The sequence below is a fragment of the Schistocerca americana genome, chromosome 5 (genome assembly GCF_021461395.2).
Source record: "Schistocerca americana isolate TAMUIC-IGC-003095 chromosome 5, iqSchAmer2.1, whole genome shotgun sequence".
Taxonomy (NCBI): domain Eukaryota; kingdom Metazoa; phylum Arthropoda; class Insecta; order Orthoptera; family Acrididae; genus Schistocerca; species Schistocerca americana.
This window is the reverse complement of record NC_060123.1, coordinates 256,362,846-256,385,255: the sequence shown is the minus strand read 5'-3', so window position 1 is coordinate 256,385,255 and position 22,410 is coordinate 256,362,846. Positions and strand designations below refer to the sequence as shown.

Here is a 22,410-nt window from a genome sequence, read left to right as displayed (position 1 = left end):
CATTTATGGGTAGATCTACTGTACCAATTCTGAGTCGTAGTTTAGAAATATCATTTTTTATACTTTTTCGCTTGTAAGCCGGGATCGTCTGTCTGTTATTGTTTGCCCCTGCTTTGAAAATATGCGCTCTAACGGAACAGAGGTGGCCATAACACAAAGACGCCGTTTCATTATTTCAAACAGCGTAGGAAACAACAGATGATTTTCTTTCCACCACTTCAACAGATCTGGTGATCTGGGTATCAGTGGCATCTTGACATATTTATCAAGCTTGACTATACATGCAGCACGTGGATTGTCTACACTTTGGGTCACGCCTCCTACAGCTTGGTCAAAATGTTGCCACTGCTAAAGTTGAATGTGCTCACCACGACTAGTTTGGCTGGTGGTGGATTGTCTGTAGACCATCGAGTGGGTTTCAGTAGTATTACACAGCAGTTGTTAATTATGGCTTCTTTTCTTTCTATGCTCCCTGAAGAATGTTGCTTAGCAAGCAATTGCTTTATCTGCAAATTTTCGAACGAGGCGGGTACAGATTCCATCCTCAAGTTTAGCAGTTACTGTATTAATGGTTTCATTGCTGTAATCTGAGTTTTTCAGTCTCAGACAATGACTTTGTAAACCTTTGCTTAATAAGCCAACTTTTGACAAGGTTAAATTTCTTTCGCTACTAATTTCTGTTGTGACTTACTCAAAACGAGATAGTATTTCATAACGTTTTTCAATAACTGAGCAGTCTTCATTGGACAGTTTTGTTTTGTTAATCCACGCTGAGGATGGGGAGGGTGCTTTGCAAAGGCTCTTTGATTTTCAAAAGCCTGTCAAACATTTTATACGTGGATTTCCACCTCGTAGAGCAATCTTGTATCGGTGTTAAAATGGGGAAGCCCATTTGCTACTGAATATTGTCTAATTTCTCAAGCGCTTGAGGACTTCTTTTGAAAAATCCCATTATTGGCGTCACTTTTGCAAAACAAGGTACATGCCACCATTTGTATATCATCACTGAATTCACCATATTAGGTGCATCTGTAGCTCAAGCTGAAATTTTATTGGTAATACTCCAAGTTGGAGTTACACATTGTAATTCACTGGAAATGTTTTCAGCTGCTTGCTTGTCATGGAATTTAAAACTAGATAACAAATATGACTTCAGTTTGCAATTTTCATCAACGAAGTGAGCAGTCACTGCAATATAATTCTCATTTTTCACAGATTTCCGTCCATCAGTCGTAATGCACTTGTAGGATGCAGCTTGCACTGCAAATCTTACTCGCTCTAGAGTGTTATCGAACACTTGAGAGAGTAAACTGTTGGTGAGTGTTTTTTCATTGGGAAGTACATAGTTTTCATTCAATAAACAAGTCATTTTTCTAACCTCTACACCCTCAACTATATAAAATTGAAGATATTGTTTAACAACAAGTCTCAAAATCTATTCGGCTATTTTGGCTCGTTTGGATGAAGGCACTGTTCTTGATGCAAATCCAGTAATCATTGTTTGTCTACCACACCTACCCAGAACTGAACAGGTGGAAGTGCCGGATGTCAGATTGTTCATCTTGACGCACAGGCATTGAAATGGCAGATTCTTGAACAGTTGCTGTGGAAACTGAACTGGCTTCGTCACTGTCCAGATTCGTAGAAACTGGTTTCGAAAGAGTTTCACTTAAATTAACTGTTGGATGCTTTTGTCGCAAATGTCAGTTTAACCAAGAAGTTGCACTACTTCTAAACGACAACACTGAAATAATCCCACACCGGGCTTCGTAACGCCGTAGCTGAAGACAGAAGAACCAACAAAAACGGAACTGTAGGCGGGAGCGTGCTGCAGAAACAACGTATACACTACTGGGAATCCTACGTTCCTTTAGTATGGATAATATAACCATCCTGCTAATTTCCATGCAGACAAAAGGAGTCATTGTGGAGAATAGGCGCATTGACTGTAGACCCACAAATAACGCCATGTTATTCGAATAAATAGCAAAATGTAAGAGAGAAAATCCACCATGCTACCCAGCCCTACCCGTTCACCACTGCACCATCAATGATCCGTCAATCAGATTGTTTTCACGTATACGTACATCCAGTTTATCTATACGTCTAAAAACTATCACTCTACGCCTTTTTTTATTCAAAATGTTGTAGATTTACTTGCGTTTTTTAATATGACTACTGTACATGAGCAGAGAAACGTATGTTATAAGAGATGTGTATTGTAACTGAATGTTCTTCACACTTTTATTATTTTGAATGGGGATAGTGTGTGTCCTTTATTGTTTGTCAGTGTTTTTAAAGCAGATATTAAGCCATTTCGGTAATGGGCAGTCAATAACAACAAAGCTTTATTTTGGGAAATCTTAAGCTTCATGCTTTTGCCTGTCAAAAAGATTTCGACACTCTTGAAAGTGTTTTATGAAGTAGTCTATTAAACGTGTTTCAGTATCTGTGCCGTAGCCGAATCTCGTCCGAGACAGAGCGGAATTAACCATCACCGTTTCGATACAATTAGTCCAAGCACAAGTGGACTGAAACAGCGTTACTTTGAAACAACGATACAGTTTCTGTGTCTGGTTCGAGATCGAATCTGGTCCCGTTAGCCGAGACCGAGCGGAATGAAACACCACTGTTTTGATACAATGAAACACAGCCGGTTCTAAACACTGAAACAGTTCCATGTATCGATAAACTGTATCGAAACATAGAAACAGTGGCCAAGTCTATTACTGAGTGGAATGTGCTAGTCGCGGTCGACAAGTTTTGCCTCTTATGAAATCTGAGAAGGTTTCATACTCACTTGCTACTGATCAAAAGATTTGATAATTTCACATTAACTGTAAACGGCTAATGTGACCATGGGCTTCCGATCAGAATAGCCTTCCCATTCGGGCGAGAATTCCTAAGGGAAACCATGAGAAACCCGGAACAAGGCTAATTTAACCTTGCGCCTCACCCAGTAACTTACAAAAATTATTTAATATTTTGACTGACAGATCTGAAGGTGTCTTTAGACAATGTGTTCTGTCATTGGTGGATTCAGGTATAAACAAATGTGAAGATATCTCGGTAGCGACGTCAGCTCGACGTCGCGTGGAAGGTGCAGGGCAGGTGTGGGGAGAGACAGAGGATGACACTCTTGCTAGTGTGTGTGGGATGGTAGGGATGATCATGAAGAGGGTTGATCCTCAGGTAGAAGAAAGGCTGGATCAGACCAACTTACGTACATTCACAGGGCGGTGATGTGTGAACATTAACATACTCTATAGCATGTATCAATGCTAAACTTTACTGATGGTAAAGCGCTGTGAGAGAACGGGTTAGTACGTACACTTTTCGTTCTCACGCTACTGGTTTGAAATCAGAGATTCGGAAGAAGCAGTACCAAATTTTATTACTCAGAATTCGGGCAATCTTTCATCACATTAAAAAATTTTGTCTTTATATAGTCACTTCTGAATATGAGAGTACAACATCGACACACTCACGTTGCCCGTGGTAAACTCTGGTGATAATTCCCTTTAGTGTGCCGGCCGCGGTGGCCGTGCGGTTCTGGCGCTGCAGTCCGGAACCGCGGGACTGCTACGGTCGCAGGTTCGAATCCTGCCTCGGGCATGGGTGTGTGTGATGTCCTTAGGTTAGTTAGGTTTAAGTAGTTCTAAGTTCTAGGGGACTTATGACCTAAGATGTTGAGTCCCATAGTGCTCAGAGCCATTTGAACCATCCCTTTAGTGTCTTTACATACTATTTCTATAAAGCACAATAATCGTTATCGTATATGCCGCATTTGAGTATATATTTGCTCTTTAGCAAACAGATAATCCCTCTAACGTCTCTTCGCTAGTTCCTTTTTATGACACTGCACCAGCACGTGTTCATAACTGATTTCGCACATGGTAACACACAACATTTCATTGGAACATCGTTATTGTTCACAGTGTACGTCATTAATCCGAACTTTTGTCAGTCTTCAGAACTGATCTTAACTTTTGCAAAATTCAATTACAAATTTGTTTAATACCCACGAATCTACATAAATTCAGCCCAGTTGGTTCTCTTAATCTGTCCTCATAACTCTTATTTAAATAATGAAAATTTAATTTCAAACAATCCACAACGATTACACATATCTCACTCAACAAGTTCCAGCATTGTCCTTCCTAATATACTCGTTTGAAATCTATCTCAACCAAATTTCGTAAAAACTCCACCAAGTGAAGTGACTTTTCTCTTTAAAATATTTAATCATGTGTAGTCATATGCCGTTGCCTTGAATATATGTATTCATATGCTCTTGACGTGAATATTCTCATGTACCTAATACTATCATTTTCATAAAAAACTAAAACATATATCCACTAATAAATATAGTCTTAACTGAAATTAAGAAACATCATAATTAACTTTTCCTTAATGAAACTAAATATCATGTTGCTGAAACAAAACATATATATTTATATAGCTCTTATGCATTTCAGTTGAATCGTCATACGCTTACCAGAAATTATAAAAAAATTGCTTATATTATTCTTAGTTAAAATTATTTTCTTCCTTTGCCAATCCTTTGTTCTTTCAGGAATGAAACTTTTTTAAATCATGATGGGGATATAATTGTTTTATATTTCTTGTTTTAGTATGTCCTAATAGATATGCTCCTGGATTTGGTATCTTAACTACCTCAAATGGTTCTTCATACGTTAATAACCATTTCTTATTTGTTTTCTTTAGTAATGACTCTCGTGGATGTATACGTAATAATACTCTTTCCCCAACGCAAAAGGATTTTCTCTTTTCAGAATCTATCTTCCTTTTTCTTGTCTTTCCGGTGATATTTATTAATGCTGTTCTAATCTTATCTCGCCAGTGGGTTTCTTCTTATGGTATTTTGGGAAACTTATCCGTCCATTCATTTCTTTCTATTCTTTCAAACACTAGTTCAGCTAGCTTAATGTTTGTGCTCATATGAAGCAAATTGTTCATGATTTCTTAAAGGGTATCGAGATATTCCATCCGTTTGTTTCGCATGGCAATACGGTCGCACGAATCTGTTTAATTCACGAAAAACCCTCATAATCGGTTTCGCACCCTGACTATATTTGGAAGTCAAGATTTACGATACATTTTCTCGGGCTAATGCATGCCATCACCTACATCCGGTAAAATTTGTAGTATTGTCGGATAAAACCATACGCGCGGAATGTAGTTATAGAATAGACGATTCGGAATTGCTGCTCCTACAGCAGTTTTCATTGGATAGAATTTTACACATTTGGTAAATAAGTCCAAGAAAGCTACAATATGTTTACAGCCTCCTCTATCCCTCGGTAACGGTCCACAGATATCGCCCAATAAAATAGCTAGCGGTTTTTCGGGAATGATCGAATGTAAAAGCCCTTTACTGCTTCTGTCGTTCAGTTTCGTTTTCTGATATATTACACATTTTCTCAGTACCCTCCATACTTTGCAACGTATGTCTGAGAAGTAACAGTACATTCTCAGTTTGTTAGCACATTTCGCAACACCAAAATGTCCCCAAGTGCTGTGAGTATACATTATTAACTTCTCCTTTTGTTTTTCGGGTAGACACACAAACCAATTCTGATTCATATTGCTCTGTACTTCATTCACTATCTTATAGTACTGGCTTATTTTATCTTCTTGTGGATCTTCTAAATTCTGTCGAATGTTTAGCCACCTTGGATCACTTTCTCGGAGCCTCGTCGTATCTCCACATAATTCTAAACAGTATTTTCGGTTTACCTGATCTGTCATAAATAATACTGGAATCTCATCTGAATTTTCATCCTAGATTATGTATTCTTCTAATCCTTCTGGAAGACGGGATAACGCATCTGCTATGATATTCTCCTTACCTTGGATACATACAATACGATCTTGGTATTCTTGAAGAGCTACCGTTCAGCTTTCTATTCTCGCATGTAATGTTCTTGCTCCATATAAATAATAATGAAACTTTTTGAACGCCCACACTACGGCAAGTACCTCCTGTTCAGTTGTAGTATAAGATCTCTCGCAACTTGACAGTGTCCTACTAGCGAAAGCTATCAGGCAGAAGGTGGGCTTGCCATTTATTATTCGAATTTGGAGCAGACATACTCCAAAATCAACAGATGGAGCATCAGTCATCAATCTAAATTCAATTGACATATCAGGATGATATAGAATCATCGCATTAGACAAAGCTTGCTTGGTTGCTTCTAATGCTCGTTGACACTCCTCAGTCCACTGCCAAGGAACATCATTCCTTAACAAAGTTAATAATGGCTCACAATTCATCGACTGATTATCAATGAATCGACGAGAAAACGAAGCAAGACGCAGAAATCCCAGGATGGTCCAACACATAAATCGGCGACGGATCTGGCCTTTTTGATGGGAACCGGTGTACGTCAACAACATGCAGACATTTCATAAACACCGTTCCATGTGTGGATGGGCATTGTCCTATTGAATAATGATACCGTGACACTATCTCACTAGAAATTGCATTTCATACCGTGACGCCAGTGTTTCCAAAACACTGAAATAATAGGACCACTTCCCAGGTCGCCGCCATAGTCGTCGACGATGCTCTTCCAGTATAGTGCAGAACAGTGATTCGGCGCTGAACACAATGTGTCACCATTCATGAACAGTGCCGGTCACGGTAGCATCTCAAAGGCAGCCGTCCATGTTGCGGTGTTAACGGCAGCATATGCATGAGACGGTAAATCCTGAGTCCTGCTCTCCAACGAATGGTTCTTGATGAGACAGCATTTTCAGAGAGTCCATTACATGTTCTCAGATGGTAGGTGCAGACGCGAAGGAGTTGCCTTGTGCTTGATGCACGATATGGCAATTCTTCTTTGTTGTTGTGCAAAGCTAGAGTTCCAGACATCGCCAAATGATACTCTAATATACCGTTAAAAGCATGTATGCTGACTGTAAAGGCCGGCCGTGGTGGGCGAGCGGTTATGGGCGATTCAGTCCGGAACCGCGAGACTGCTACGGTCGCAGGTTCAAATCCCGCCTCGGGCATTGATGTGTGTGATGTCCTTAGGTTAGTTACTTTTAAGTAGTTCTAAGTTCTAGGGGATTGATGACCTCATATGTTAAGTCCCATAGTGCTCAGAGCCATTTGAACCATTTTTAGTGTAAAGCACAGTTTATTGTCACATAAGATTAGTACAGCTAAGTCACTGAGTTGGTAGAGCTACCAAAGGTACCACTAATGTCCTACTACTTACAATTTAATGGGAAGATATCAGAAAGATGGGCTCGTCATGGGCCACAATTTAACAGGTGCTTAGGCCTTACTTTTTAATAACCTAGAGAAAAGACATTACAATTACTCGCGTTAGCACCATCTGCAACGTTATAAAAAATACTTCTTAACTCTATGATGCATGATCTCTTGCGGTTACACTTACAGCAACACGAAGTTTACAAAGAAACAGGAATTTTAAAACTGATGGCGGCCACAAATCCATACAAAACAACCGATATCACTGACGCTGAAAAAATATATATATGAACACAGAATCTCCCTCAAGTACTAATAGCGTCTTGACTAAGAACAAGAGACGTCAGCTAAAAACAAAATATAGAGCCATGGCTCATAGTGGTCAAGTATCACAGATGACTAAATAGTGCCTGCGGAAAGTGAACGTGAAGTTGGACTTTCAAACAACTAGCACGTTAAACTCTCATACTCTGCATAGAACTGGGCATAAACTCGACGATTTTCTTAGTTTAATGATGCATGATCTCTTGCGGTTACACTTACAGCAACACGAAGTTTACAAAGAAACAGGAATTTTAAAACTGATGGCGGCCACAAATCCATACAAAACAACCGATATCACTGACGCTGAAAAAATATATATATGAACACAGAATCTCCCTCAAGTACTAATAGCGTCTTGACTAAGAACAAGAGACGTCAGCTAAAAACAAAATATAGAGCCATGGCTCATAGTGGTCAAGTATCACAGATGACTAAATAGTGCCTGCGGAAAGTGAACGTGAAGTTGGACTTTCAAACAACTAGCACGTTAAACTCTCATACTCTGCATAGAACTGGGCATAAACTCGACGATTTTCTTAGTTTAATAGTATACGAAGTGAAATGCAATGACTGTGACCAATTTTATATCGGCCAGACAGACCGTTCATTTGAAGCTCGTCTTAGCGAGAACACACATTCCAAAAATCAGGTTGTTTTCGGTATGCACATTGCTGCCAACGCACATGCGGTGCAGGATATTGAACATAGTATGAAAGTACTGCACACTGTGCGCAAGAGAATAATGCTCGAGTTGTTGGAGGGAATATAAATTTTAGTAAAAGGAAAAATCTCCTGAACTAATACTAAATAATCAACTCGAATTTAATCTGAACTATTTTTTCAATATATGTCGATGAACTTGTTTGAAAAAATGTGTTTCTAAATTGAACTAATGGAAGCGCTGGTGCCGATGGACCGTTTTCGAATACGTTCTGCAAGCAAGATTGCGACCTGCACTGCGGGCTTCCCCTTGCCGCACAGTGCACGCTCTTTGAAATCGCCTCCGCTGCTCACAGCGGACTGCTGTTGGCGCCTCAATCACTACGGCAGACCATTGGCCTTCAATAACTATTTTAAATACTAATTTACAGCACTTCCTATCTGTGCTCATTTGAACTTAAAATATGCGTATTTCATTCCGTTAAATTAATCATTGTTTAAATGGTTGCCTGCTGACAGTTAATACGTACATTTAATGTATTCTTGACACACTTATGGTGAATTCTACATCTATATTGCGAGTCGCTTTCTTCGTGTGCTTTCTCGTACTCAATTCAATACTTATCTTTATTATCATGTTGTTAATAATAATCGTATTTGTTTCTTGGAATCGTAAAGGTGCGTACTTCCGTGCCACCTGTCAGTTAATCCTGGCCAATTTTGGTTTCTGCCGATAAGCATACGCAGCTGATATAAACTCGTGGAAAAGCCGCCTTTACCAACATTTATCGTATGTTACACTTCGTAACGAGCATATGTCAACACAGTACTCAAGTGAACATTTTAGTGTGCATGGTACGTTCTAAGAATGAAAATATGCAAGAAAATTTGATGGTAAGTTATTGTATCATTTTTCGTTTTTCATGTTCTAATGCTTTTAAAAATAATTTAAATTTTAAGTGGGTTTAGTGTCTTACTTTTACTGAAAGGTAATTTTTCGTTTGTCTCTCTAGGTTCAGAAATTCCACTATGTAATCTCGCTGGTTTAACCAATATGATACAGAAAGTTCGACTCATTAGTGAGCCACTATATTTTTGTAAATATTTTTTTTAATTTTTGCGTTCTAGTATCATTTGACGTAATGTTTGACTTAAAAATTGTTTTTATACAAATTACCTGTCAGCTATTTTACTCTTTATTTACCTAGTGCTGAGATATACGTTCAGACGTTGGTGGTGTAGTCTACAGTGTATCTAGTTACAAAACCTCTGACATAAATGGTACATTTTTTACTTCTTGAAGTTTAGTATTGCGAAGTTATATACTAATATTGTTAGTTTTTATGTTTTATTTTATTTTTTAAGTCATCAGTCTTCTGACTAGTTTCATGCGACGCGCCCCAAATTTGTCTCCTGTGCCAAACTCTTCATCTCGGAGAAACACTTGCAATCTACGTCCTCAATTATTTGCTGCATGTATTCCAGTCTCTGCCCTCCTTTACAGTTTTTACCCACTACAGTTCCCTCTAGTACCATGTAAGTTATTCCCTCATGTCTTAAGAGATATTCTATCATCCTGTCCCTTTTTCTTGTTAGTATTTTCGACATATTCCTTTCCTCTCCGATTCTGTGCAGGACCTCCTTATTCCTAACCTTATCAGTCCACTTAATTTTCAACATTAGTTTGTAGCACTACATCTAAAATGCTTCGATTTATTTCTGTTCCGGTTTTCCCACAATCCATGTTTTACTATCATACAATGCTATGCTCCAAAATTACATTCTGAGAAATTTCTTCCTCAGATTAAGCCCTATGTCTGATACTAGTAGACTTCTCTTGGCCAGGAATGCCCTTTTCCTCAATGCTAGCCTGATATTGATGTCCTCATTCCTCCGTCTGTCATGGGTTATTCTACTGCATTGGGAGCAGAATTCCTTAACTTCATCTACTTCGTTACCATCAATCCTAATGTTAAGTTTCTTGCTGTTTTTGTTTCTGCTGCATCTCATTACTTTTGTCTTTCTTTGATTAACCTTTAATCCAGATTCTATACTCAGTAGACTGTTTATTGCATTCGAAGGGTCATATAATTCTTCCACAATTTCATTGATAATAGCAATGTCATCATCGAATCCTATGATTCATATTCTTTCACCTGCAATTTTGATTCCGCTCTTGAATTTTTTCTTCCGTCTTTGCTTCATAGATCCGTGGATTGAGCAGTAGTGGCGAAAGACTACCTCCCAGTCTTACATCCTTTTTAATCCGGGCACATCGTTCTTGATCTTTCACTCTCATTATTCCATCTTGGTTCTTGTACATGTTGTATATTACGAGTCTCTCCCTACCCTATTTTCCTCAGAATTTCGAGCATCTTGATCCATTTGACATTGTCGAACGCTTTTTCCAGGTCGATAAATCCTACAAACCTGTCTTGACTTTTCTTTAGTTTTGCTTGCGTTACCAGCCGTAACGTCAGAGCTATATCTATGGCGCTGACTGTCATCTAATAGGTCCCTTAATTTTCTTTTGCAATCTTCGTTCTATTATTACTGTCAGCAACTTGGACTCATAAGATTTTAAGCTGATTGTGAGATAATTCTCACGTTTGTTAGCACTTGCAGTCTTCGGCCTTCTTTGGATGATATTTTTCCCAAAAATCAGATGACATGTCACCAAACTCAAACATTCTACAGTCGTTTTGTTGTCACTCCCCTCAATGATTTTAGAAATTCTGATGAAATGCTAGCCATCCCTTCTGTCTTATTTGGTCTTCAGACTTACAACCTTCTTTTAAATTATGATTCTAATACTAGATCCCCTATGTGATCCCTATCGACGACAATGATTTTAGAAATTCTGATGAAATGCTATCCATCCCTTCTGTCTTATTTGGTCTTCAGACTTCCAACCCTCTTTTAAATTATGATTCTAATACTAGATCCCCTATGTGTTCCCTATCGACGACCATTTCTTCTTCAATCACTTCAGACAAATCTTCCCCCGTAAAGAGGCTTTCAGTGTACTCTTTCCCCCTTTCCACTCTGTCCTCTGCATTAACAGTAGAATTCCCATTGCACTCTTAATGTTACCACCCTTGCTTTTAATGTCACCGACGATTGTTTTGACTTTTCTATATGGTGTGTGAGTCCTTCCGAAAATCATTTCCTTTTTGATTTCTTTACATTTTCATTCAGCCATTTTGCCTTGGTTTCCCTAGATTTCCTGTTTATTTCGTTCCTCAGTGACATGTACTTCTTTATTCCTGAATTGTCCTAAAAAGTTTTGAACTTTCTTCTTTCGTTAATGAATTGAAGTATTTCTTGGGTTACCCATGGTTTCTTCGTAATTACCTTCTTTGTACCAATGGTTTTGTCTTCAACTTCTGTGATTGCCCTTTTTAAATGTAACAATATCTCTTCAACTGAATTTCCTACTGAGATATTCCCTAATGCAATATCTTAAGCGTTACATAACTTCAAACTAATTCTTCATTCCTTAATATTCCTCTATCCCACTCCTTTGCGTATTGATTCTTCTGACTAGTCTCTTAAACTTCAGCTTACTCTTCATCACTACTAAATTTTGATCTAGGCCCATATCTGAGTAACGCCTTACAATTCAGTATCTGATTTCGGAATCTCTGCCTGACCATAGTGGAATAAAATTGAACTTTTCCCATGCGTCCCTGCCTTTTCCAAGTATTGTCATTCTTGAACAGAGTGTTCGCTATTACTAGCTGATATTAATTGCAAACTCAATCAGTCTTTCTCCTCTCTCATTCCTAACACAAACCCTATATTCGCTGTAGCCCTTCCTTCTACTCCGTTCCCTAAATTCCAGTCCCCCATGACTATTAGATAATGGGAGTCAGTTACGACTGTGAATCTAGGACAGAGGGTGTGTTACTGTGAACAGTTCAGTGATGGGGTTGCTGTCGGCAGAGTTAACAGCAAATTAACGCCGAAAACAACAGTAATATGCCCGTATTATTGCGACCAAGATACTCAAAGCAATTCTACAAAAGAATTTTTTATAAGGTTGGGAATAATATCATCGACAAACCACTTCGAAGACCTTAAAGCAGTCCAACGTATCCCCACTAGCATTTCCACTAAAGTGGAATTTGCAGCAGTTCAAACTGAGGAACTTATGAGATGTTCGCTAAAAATAATTATTCTCAAAGTACAAACTACATTATGAGTAATGTTTCCTGTAAAATATTTCGTTTAAGGATTAAGTGTTAGTATTTTGCCTTGTGTAATTGTAACAACCACTAGTATAACCGATGGAAAGTTGTGTAAAGGTGGTAACTGAAGGAATTATTTTAGTAACTAACATCTGAGCCATAAAACAAGATTTAGAGTGCATCTCTTCGCAGTTCTTCAAACTGAAAGTTCACTGTGTACTCATAAAGAAACATTGTTTAAACTTACTATATTTCCATTTATTTGGAATAAGCGTATTTACACAATTGTTGTACATTCACACGGCTCTACATTAGATATTTACAGAAAAAAGAACATTGAACATGCAATGCCATAATCGATTCCTGTTTCATCGTAACTTAATAAGGCCCATTTCCATTGGAGTAGCCACCATTGCCCCTCGGATATCCACCATTTCCATTTCCGTTGCGACTGCCATTGGCATAGCCACCATTAGCTCCAGAGTAGCCACCATTGCCTTTCGCGTAGCCACCGTTGCCGTTGGAGTAGCCACCGTTGCCGTTCGCGTAGCCACCGTTGCCGTTGGAGTAGCCACCGTTGCCGTTCGCGTAGCCACCGTTGCCGTTGGAGTAGCCACCGTTGCTGCTGGGGTAGCCACCGTTTCCACCGTTAGCGTAACCCCCGTTGGCGTAGCCTCCGTTGCCACGACCTGTCTCTTCGTAGTTGATGGTCGGCCTGTAGCCGCCTTCGTCAGCCTCGTAGTCGACCACCTGCTTGCGGCCATCTGGCAGCAGCACGTGGTACTGTCCCTGGGCACTCTCGTCCTGTCGCGACTCCTCGTGGCCGAACTCAGCACCTGTTTGCGCATCCTCCACGGAGTAGTTGAAATCATAGTTAGCTGGCTCCTGCAACAGAGATAAGCGTACGCTCTCTTAGATAAATGAGCATATTATGTCAAAGAGAAGCGCGCACAAACTTTGTCGTGCGGGAGAGCTCCACCAGTTAAGTGTACACAAGAATTATGCAGAAGCGAAGTTGTCAGAAGGGGTCATGAGTCATGGCTGGATAGCTTCGTGGATACAGTCATTATCCACGCAAGGTACGTTCCCCAGTTCGAGTCTGTCAGACAGACAGCTGTAAAGTGCCAGGAAGTTTAAAACACACACTCCTCACAGCAGAGCTAAGGACTCATTGTAGAAACAGTCCAAGAAGTTCTTAAAAAATAATTACACTGTGAATGCCTTGGGTCATATGGCAGCGAAAAGGATTTCCAGACACCCTTGCAGTTCTCTGAATGTGCTTTACAAGTGCTGAACACCTGTTCAAATTGATGATGATGAATTAAAGTAACAGTTTTGGGACCCAAGGAATTGTCGTCGTCTCTATGAAGACTTGGATAGACAATGATCTAGCTGCATTAATTCTAGTAAGATTTTTCTGTAATTATATTTGACCAAAGAATTAAAGTCCATAAAGTGTTATGCTTCATGTCACGTTTTAATAGATCTTCTTCAGAATACTTTATTAGCTTGTTTTCAATTTTCAAATGTGGATTTACTCTTGAATTTTCCAAAAAAGAAACAAAGAAGCATATGTAATGTATTCTAGTGCCTTAATTATATGAAACAGTTTTCTATTCTTACCCCCCCCCCCCCATTGTTTATAATTAAATTCTTTTAAAATACTTTTCTATAATATTAAAGAAGTAGCCGTTCTACCAACTTCTACCCTTGAAGCTTTAAATACAACAATTTCTGGGGGTAAAAGGCAGCTTCTGAATTTAGTATACAGTAAGAAATAATAAACTTGGCAATATCTTTCGGGAGAACTATGGTACACTAGCAAAAGTATTGGAAGTCTACGCTTACAGTCTGTGTCCAAGAATGATAGCCGCACAGTCTGAGGCGTCTTGCACGGTTCGTGTGGCTCCCCCCGTCGGAGGTTCGAGTCATACCTCGGGCGTGTGTATGTGTGTTGTCCGTAGTGTAAGTTGGTTTCAGTTAGATTAAGTAGTACGTAAGCTTAGGAACCGATGACCTCAGCAGTTTGGTCCCATATGGTCTTACCACAAATTTCCAAATTTTCCAAGAATGCTAAATAGAATTATTAATTGTTTTTGTGAACGGAGTCTAGTCAATATAATATTTTATATATCCCATTAGCCTCATCTACAGCAAAATACAAAGTACTCTAAACTGGTTGTTGACAATATTTCCTGAAATGCGTGTATTCGGTATCAGCGGACCTGAAACAGTTTACTCTCAAGGGTAATATTTAATTTACAATAACTATTATATATTTAACTAGCCCTAAGAATGTTGTAACGTAGAATGGAACTTATTAAAATGCTCTCGGAGCTATACGGTGAAGCAGGTATTCCGTCTTTGTGGTTTTAAACAGACGGTCTATCTTCGGGAATGCAGACATTCTAAACATTGCGCTGCGAAGCTCTGGCAATGAAGCTGGTGCTACGTTACTGGTTTCTCTACTTTCTATATTATCCTGCACAAGAACGAGATGGTCACGTTCTTCGACGATTGGATGGCAGACATGCTTACTAGCATTGGCTTCATCTCGAAATAACACTTATTTTTCCAGAATCCCAGAACGAAATATGTACAAAATGTTCGCTAGTCGAAATTTCAAGCTACTCTGTTTGGCCAAGAAAACTTTTGTACCGTGCACGTACTATATGAGGATATTTACGCTTCGGTATCGGTATTGACTTTTTAATGCATCAGACACAGAAGAACCAGTTGTAAGACGAGTATAGTATTTGAATCACGGGAAAAAGATATTCAGAAAAAATAGTTGTGACATACACTGTCAAAAATCGCAGTAAATGAGACAAAAGCAGATCGAGGGGCGGCGGACTGAAAAGCAGTTTGTGGGTAAATCTATGTGGCTTCTTAAGCGTGTGGTGATCTAAGGATACATTTACTTCTTGACATTTGTCTACAAGACTTTTTTGCTGGTTTCGGGTAATACTGTCCCCTCTAAGAATATGTGAAAATCGTTTCAATGTAGAACTGGGCAAAAAATGATATACCTGTTGAAAGAACTGTTGGAGGTAGAATACATTTACTTTGGTATAATTAATGACAGTTATTGGCAACGCTGTTTGGGCATGCTGTACTCACAGAGAGATCGTCCTGGGAGGCACCTCCTTCGCCATAACCAGCTGCACCAGGGACTCCGTACACTGGAGAAGGAGCGCCGAAGCCATTGGCCCCTGCGCCTCCATTGGGGGCCCCGTACTGGGTAGACAGGCCGCCGTTTCCTCCACCGAAGCCGTTCGCTGCTCCACCGTTCGGGGCGCCATACCGTGTTGATAGGCCGTTCATCCTTCCGAAACCGTTACCGTTGGGAGCGCCGTACACAGAAGAAGGGGTCCTAGCCCCGTTGAAGCCGTTTGCTCCTCCATTGGGTGCGCCATACTGTCTCGAAAGACCGTTTCTGCCTCCGAGTCCGTTTGACGCTCCATTAACCCTTCCAAATCCATTTCCATTGGGAGCTCCATACTGAGTGGAAATGCCATTGGATCTCCCAAAACCTCCGTTCAGGGCACCACCATTAGGGACTCCATACTGGGTGGACAGAGCACCATTTGTTCTACCAAAGCCGTTAGACAGGCCATTGCCTCCACTAAAGACTCCATTAGGTGCCCCATACAAGGAGGAGACTCCTCCGTTGGTTCTTCCAAATCCATTGGCACCAGGAGCTCCATACTGAGTAGAAATTCCGTTGCGTCCACCGAATCCGTTCCCATTGGGAGCACCATATCTGGTCGACAGGCCATTCGTTCGGCCAAACCCGTTGGCACCGCCGTTTGGAGCACCGTACTGGGTAGAGATGCCGCCGTTTCCTCCAGGAGGCAGGTACTGGCGGCTGACTGGCGGTTCTGCCAGCACGCTGGCTACAGCCAGTGTGAGAATCAGGAAATTCTGTGGAGGAGAGATACATACAGACTCATTCATTGGCTTTAACATAGTGGAAGAAAATTTTGTGTTATTGAATATCCTACAGTTTTCTTCGAAAGGAGCAGTGAAGGGAACAACCATGTGAGAATCACCCACATGTGATGTTGGCAGTACAGGGAAGTGGGATGGGGTTGGGTTGAGATCGTCTTTCAGATTACCCATTCACTCTTTAATTCCTGGGTAACCAAAAGGTATCAAATACTGTAGCATTAGAAGGAAGGCTAAGTGCATTCGCTATGAATGGGGGCTATTATTTTCGTTTCCTAACGTTAGCAGAAGCCAACCAACTATTCTTGACGTAAATTGTGAGGGAAGAATAAGGAGTTCATGTTAATGCTTTAGGTCTCCCGAGAACAAAAGATGAATCGCTGCGTCGAGAAACATCATACTAGTTAAACGTCGTACTCGTTCTAGCTTTTGCTTTTTCTACATTAGTTACGACGTGAAATGGACAGAATTTTCAACGAGAATTGGACACAACTAAGTGTACGAAAAATGTTCCTAAAAAACCGTATAGGCACTCGTCGCCTTATGGAATACATCAGGCAAGAGAGAATGTAGGCCAGTAACATATCCCTAAAATGCTTGGGACACCTTCTCTGCATTGTAAGCTCCGGTCACAGTGGTCTACACAAGGGGGAAAGAAAAGAAATAAGCAACGAATCGTAATGTAAGAACGAAATAACTTTAACGAAAAAATTACCTTTCTTAGATAGCTGACTAACGTATTGGACCCAAATCCACCTACAGCAGAAAGCATATACATATTAAACTTTGTGCTACGTAGGGAACGCTAAGGGGTAGTCGGGAAGGTGGAAGATTGGCACTGGGTTACGTCTTTATGCCTTTTTATTGGATTATCAGGAAGTATCAAAAAAGGTGAAAAATCAATATCTAGAAAGCTATTCCTAGACGTGCAATTTTATAGTACAAAAGCGTGGATCAAGGGTCAATCTTAATTAGACTATTAGAACACTCAAGTCTCTACACGAAAAGGATGCCCAGGTGAGATAGTTTCATATTTTGTTGTGATCTTGATGCCTACCAAATCGTCTTACTTTGGTTGTCACTAAATCAGTTCTTTTCAGTAAAGAGCGTAAAACACTCTTTTTTTCCACGAAATCATAAAGGACAAATCTCTAGGCTAAGGAATCCGCAGTACCTATTTCTATTTGATGAAACTTCTGGAAACGATTTCTTGCTCAAACCAATTACATTAATGATATTTTCCTATTCGTCAGTGTTAGAAATTTTTTATTTCGACTGCAGATAATGAAATAACGTAAAAATGATCAAGGAACGATGTTAGGGATTCGAGTTGAACTTCACCAGCAACAAATTATGTACAAAAGTCGGGATATTTCGAAAAAAATACCAAGCCAAGAAGCGTTGGTGTTATACACTTAGCAGGCACACTGGCTGAAGTCCCCATGTGGTTACTGTGGTCGTATTGCCATCATTCCCAAGATAGGTCAGGCGAATGTTGGAATGATTCCTTTCAAAACAACGGGCGGGTCTTACCCGTATCGTAGCCCGGTCGATACTGTGCTCTGTCATTAATCATCTCACCACCGACAGATTTTAAACTGGGACTTTCCTTCGTTGATACATTTCTTTGCAATGCCACTACTATAACAACGGCGAAAGAGGTACGAGAAATATGTTATCAGAAAGGCATCTTGCGCTGAGCAACTGCCAACTAGAGCTGTATACAGAAAAACGGATAGACAGATTACCGCTGTACTAGTAAAGACAGTTTCACCGTAACTGAGCGGCCTGAAGGATCTAAGTTCGCTTCTTAGTACTTGAGTACTATTAAAGGGTTTTGTTCTTGCACGAGAAACGCGGCAGGCCGTACTGTGCCGTATCAGTGATGAACTACTTCAAGAAGATGTAGCGGTTCTAGCCCGAAATCTGTATATGATAGAGATAGAGGTGTAGCACAAACATACGCCTCCATGCAATCGTCCACTGACGTCGCAGGTAGAAGATGACCCAGCTATCGGTAGGTAGAGCGTAAGGCTTGGGCCTGATTGTGAAGCTATACGGACGATCAAGATAGGTGAGAAATATCCCATTGAGAAAAGTGAAAGACGCTGTTTTGTCATGTTCACTCTTAAAAACCGCTGTAAGGAAGATATGAAGGTAGTTTTTCAAGTGCAGATATCTATATATGAGCTCACCGACCATCAATTGCTACGACCGAGGGCGGCTGCCCCAAAACACCATTTTATTCCGAATTTTAAACATGGTCCAGATACATTAATATGACCAAATGTCAGGAGCCTGAATAACCACCTTTTGCTGCGCATAGGTGCAGGAAGAGAATCAGTGAGGTTCTGGAACGTACCAGCATGAATGTGGAGGCATGCCATCTCCATTGCCATGCCCAGCTGCACCATCTTTCTCGGTTGAGGATCCATGGCGCCAACAGCCCCATCAAGTGGTCCCACAAATTCACGATCGGGTATCTACCTGGGAAGTTTGGTGGCCAGGGGACTACAGCAGACTCATGTTGGTGGTCTTCAAACCACATACGTACACTGAGAGTTGTGTGACATGTTGCATTGTCCTGCTGGTAGACGCCATCGTATCGAGGGAAAACCAAAGTGCATGTAGTGGCGGCCTAGGCCCCAAGGATAGATTCACACTTGTCTTGATCCGCTGCGCCTTCCAGAATGAGGAGTTCACCCAGGAAATGTCACGAAAATGTTTCCCTGACCATTACCCTCCCTTCTTCGGCCTGATTGTAGCAAAGCCGTACACGCCAACAGCGTAAAACGCAGTACATCGGAAACGACAACCTGTCGCCAGTCATTGGGCGTCCTGTCGCGGTCCTGGCGTGCGAAGTCCAGCCTTTCTGTCGTCAATGAAGAGCAGTCAGCACGGGTGCATGAAGCAGGCGGCTACGGCGGAGGCTCATACACAGCAGTGTTCGCTGAATGTTCGTTGAGGAGACATTGTCAGAAGCCCATTGGTTCGTCTGGGCGATCAGTTAGTCAACAGTTGCACGTTTGTTGGTACGTACAACCACCTCTGCAGCCGTCACTCACACCGGTCACCTAGGGCCCATGGTGCACCACAGTTCCCTCGGCGCCGGTTTTGGATAGCGCCATTTTGACGTGCACGGTATAGATTAACCACTGCGGAAAGCAAATAGTTTACAAATTTTGCCGTTTCGGAAATGCTTCCACCCGAAAGCCAATGAGCATACCCCTTTGGACGTGGGATAAATCGTTCAGTTTCCGCCTTGCGACAAATACTTCGCTTTTCCGCATCGCCCCGATACGCATTATACCTCTACCCTCCATTGTGAGTGCTGCCACTTGCCGTTGCCGTCTGTAAGTGGCAACTGCACGTTGACATCTAACATAGGCTGCGGTCACATTAGTGTGACTAGATTGTGTATATGTTTATTGTTAAATTCCTCCGGCTCTGGATAAACTGTAGGTTGTGAGTGGGATGAGAATTTGATTACATGCACAGTCACCTGGGAATAAGGTGAGTTGTGCCCAATTTGATATTTGAGACGAGTAAACAAAAAGGTAACATGCTCTGCCCATGGTATGAATGGTCTGGGAAAGAAAGAAATATTGATTAACAATATTCGGTCGCAGAGGAAGATACATTGGAATCTCAGGATGACCCAGCGAGAAATTGAATCATTTTCGTTTTGTGATAAAATATTGAGTGCATTTTCGGGCGGTAAGCACTGAAGTAAGATTCTAAATAAGTCTGGTTACTCTCAGCCCCCCTGCCGCTGTGGTCGAGCGTGTCTAGACGCTTCAGTGCGGAACCACACGGCTGCTACGGTCGCAGGTTCGAATCCTGCCTCAGGCGTGAATGTGTGATGTCCTTAGGTTTAAGTAGTTCTAAGTCTAGGGGACTGACGACCTCAGATGTTAAGTCTCATAGTGCTTAGAGCCATTTGAACGATTTTGTCTGCGTCCACTTTTTGCCAGCTCTTGTGGAATGAACGAAACAAACCCTCGACAGCAATATTTCCATAGGAAGATCATTGCTCAAAAGAATTGTTCCCGAACTAGCCATTAAAGAGAAAATTTCAGATAACATTCGTTGGCTAGACGGTTCTCAGAGACGTGATCTCAGTTCTGCACGGATTCTCTGTCATGTTTCTTCACATTTCTTAAACCTCCCTATGTAAGAAACATAGCTGTCAGTCTTGCAATAAGATAAAGTTGCAATGAGATGCTAGAAAGCGATTTACTGAGAAACCTGTATAAGCGAAAAAGAACATGGCGCTTGGAAATATCAATTACGCAATGCAAATTTATAGTACTATCTTTAAGAAAGAGTAATTCTGCTTGAAAGCTAAAAAGCTACCTGGGAATCAGTTTTACGATTCAACGTTACAATGAAAGGAAGAAAAGGAAAAGAATGATACTTCCTAGACATTTATCTTCCTAGAGGAAGCCTTCGGCAAGGCAATGTGAGGTAAAGTGTTTGGCCGGCCGAAGTGGACGTGCGGTTCTAGGCGCTGCAGTCTGGAACTGCGAGACCGCTACGGTCGCAGGTTCGAATCCTGCCTCGGGCATGGATGTGTGTGATGTTCTTAGGTTAGTTAGGTTTAACTAGCTCTAAGTTCTAGGGGACTAATGACCTCAGAAGTTGAGCCCCATAGTGCTCAGAGCCATTTGAACCATTTTTAAAGTGTTTGAAGTAACAGGATGGGCACTACTGAAGAAAGATGGAGGAGAAGCCTTGCATGAGAAATCTAGAAAGACAATCTAATTTCCGTAAGAGTTTGAGACATAGTTTCGGCCTACATCCAGATTTATTCAATGTGAATGTCGATGAGTCAATGGAGGAAGGGTCGACGAGGCAATGGAGGAAGGGAAAGAAAATTCGAGAATAGGGGAAAGAATGTAAAGAATACAGACAGCAGTGACTGATGGGCAGAGTGTATGAATAAATAAACGATAACTTCAATATCTCAGGTTTACGTCACAGCCCGTTTACAAAAACTGTTTACAATAAGGTCACTCTCACTCACATTTTTTATGTCGTAATGCCGATAAATTACACAGAAATTCCAGCCGTTTAATCACAGTCTCCACTGATATCGCTGTTAATTTCACTGCCGGTATTTGGTTCCTCAGTGAGAGTATTGTCGCTACTCTCCTCCCACGGAACATTTTTCTCGCTACAATCCAGATCTTCTTGAACCACACTTTTCCATAAACTGTGTGTTAGATGTAGTCTTCACGTAAGGAAAAACTGGTAGTTTGAAGGATGTACAATAATTACACCGAATCCAAGCACTGTTGATTTCCTTTCGATGTTACCAGCCACTGGCGAAGACTAAATATTTCTTTTTAGTTGAGCAGAAACTGTGTCTGTCTGCCTGAATCGAATGGGTCTAAAAACCGGTTAAGGGTGCTCAAAATGAAAACGATGATTAGCAGTGGGAAGGATGAAATTGACAAAAACCTACGTTACCCCCTCCCCCGCACAAATGACTGACATTTCCCCGGGATGGCCACGATGAGAAATGAGAGGATCTTTACAAAAAGAAAACCGCTAAGAGAACTCAGCAGGTGTGAGCTGCAGCGTACCGGGTAACTGAGTCTGCTGTGATGAGGACCTGCCGTTGAGAGCTAACGAGGAGCAGCTCGGTGGTGAGGACTTACCTTGGCCATGGTGATGCCTGCTCGATGGGCGTGGGACGAGTGGTGCTCGCAGGTAGGCCGGCCGCAGTTTATATAGTGCGCCACGCGGATGGGGGAGGCGCCCCTCGTGTCTCCCAACTGGATTGTGGGCCTGTTGCGTCACGGAGCGGCGTGGCGATCGGGCGCCCCGCTCTCCCACACGCTGGCCATTCCCTAGCCGAGCTTCGCCCGCCGTTGCGACAACGCCCCCTGTCAAGGCGGTCCGTGCGTGCGCGCTGCCCATCTCTCCTCAGAACGACCGCGGCCCGTCGCCACTGCACTACGTCCTCTCGTCGGAGCTAACCGCTGCCTGCCTCTCAGTTCTCGCTCTGTCTCATCTACAATCTGATTTGTTGCTACTTCA

At 41.4% G+C, this 22,410-nt stretch overlaps 1 protein-coding gene across 1 annotated transcript in view; it reads right to left on the bottom strand.

Moving 5' to 3' along the window:
• LOC124616301 (pro-resilin-like) overlaps positions 1–22,055 on the bottom strand; it is a 40,007-nt gene extending 17,952 nt beyond the window's left edge. Inside the window, exons 1-3 of the mRNA XM_047144604.1 lie at positions 22,029–22,055; positions 15,538–16,341; positions 12,800–13,302 (exon numbers count right to left, since the gene is read on the bottom strand). Of these exons, the coding sequence (XP_047000560.1) occupies positions 12,800–13,302; positions 15,538–16,341; positions 22,029–22,037 (1,316 nt within the window). The 5' untranslated portion in view covers positions 22,038–22,055. The remainder of the gene's footprint in view (positions 1–12,799; positions 13,303–15,537; positions 16,342–22,028) is intronic.
• Positions 22,056–22,410: the final 355 nt, after the last annotated feature.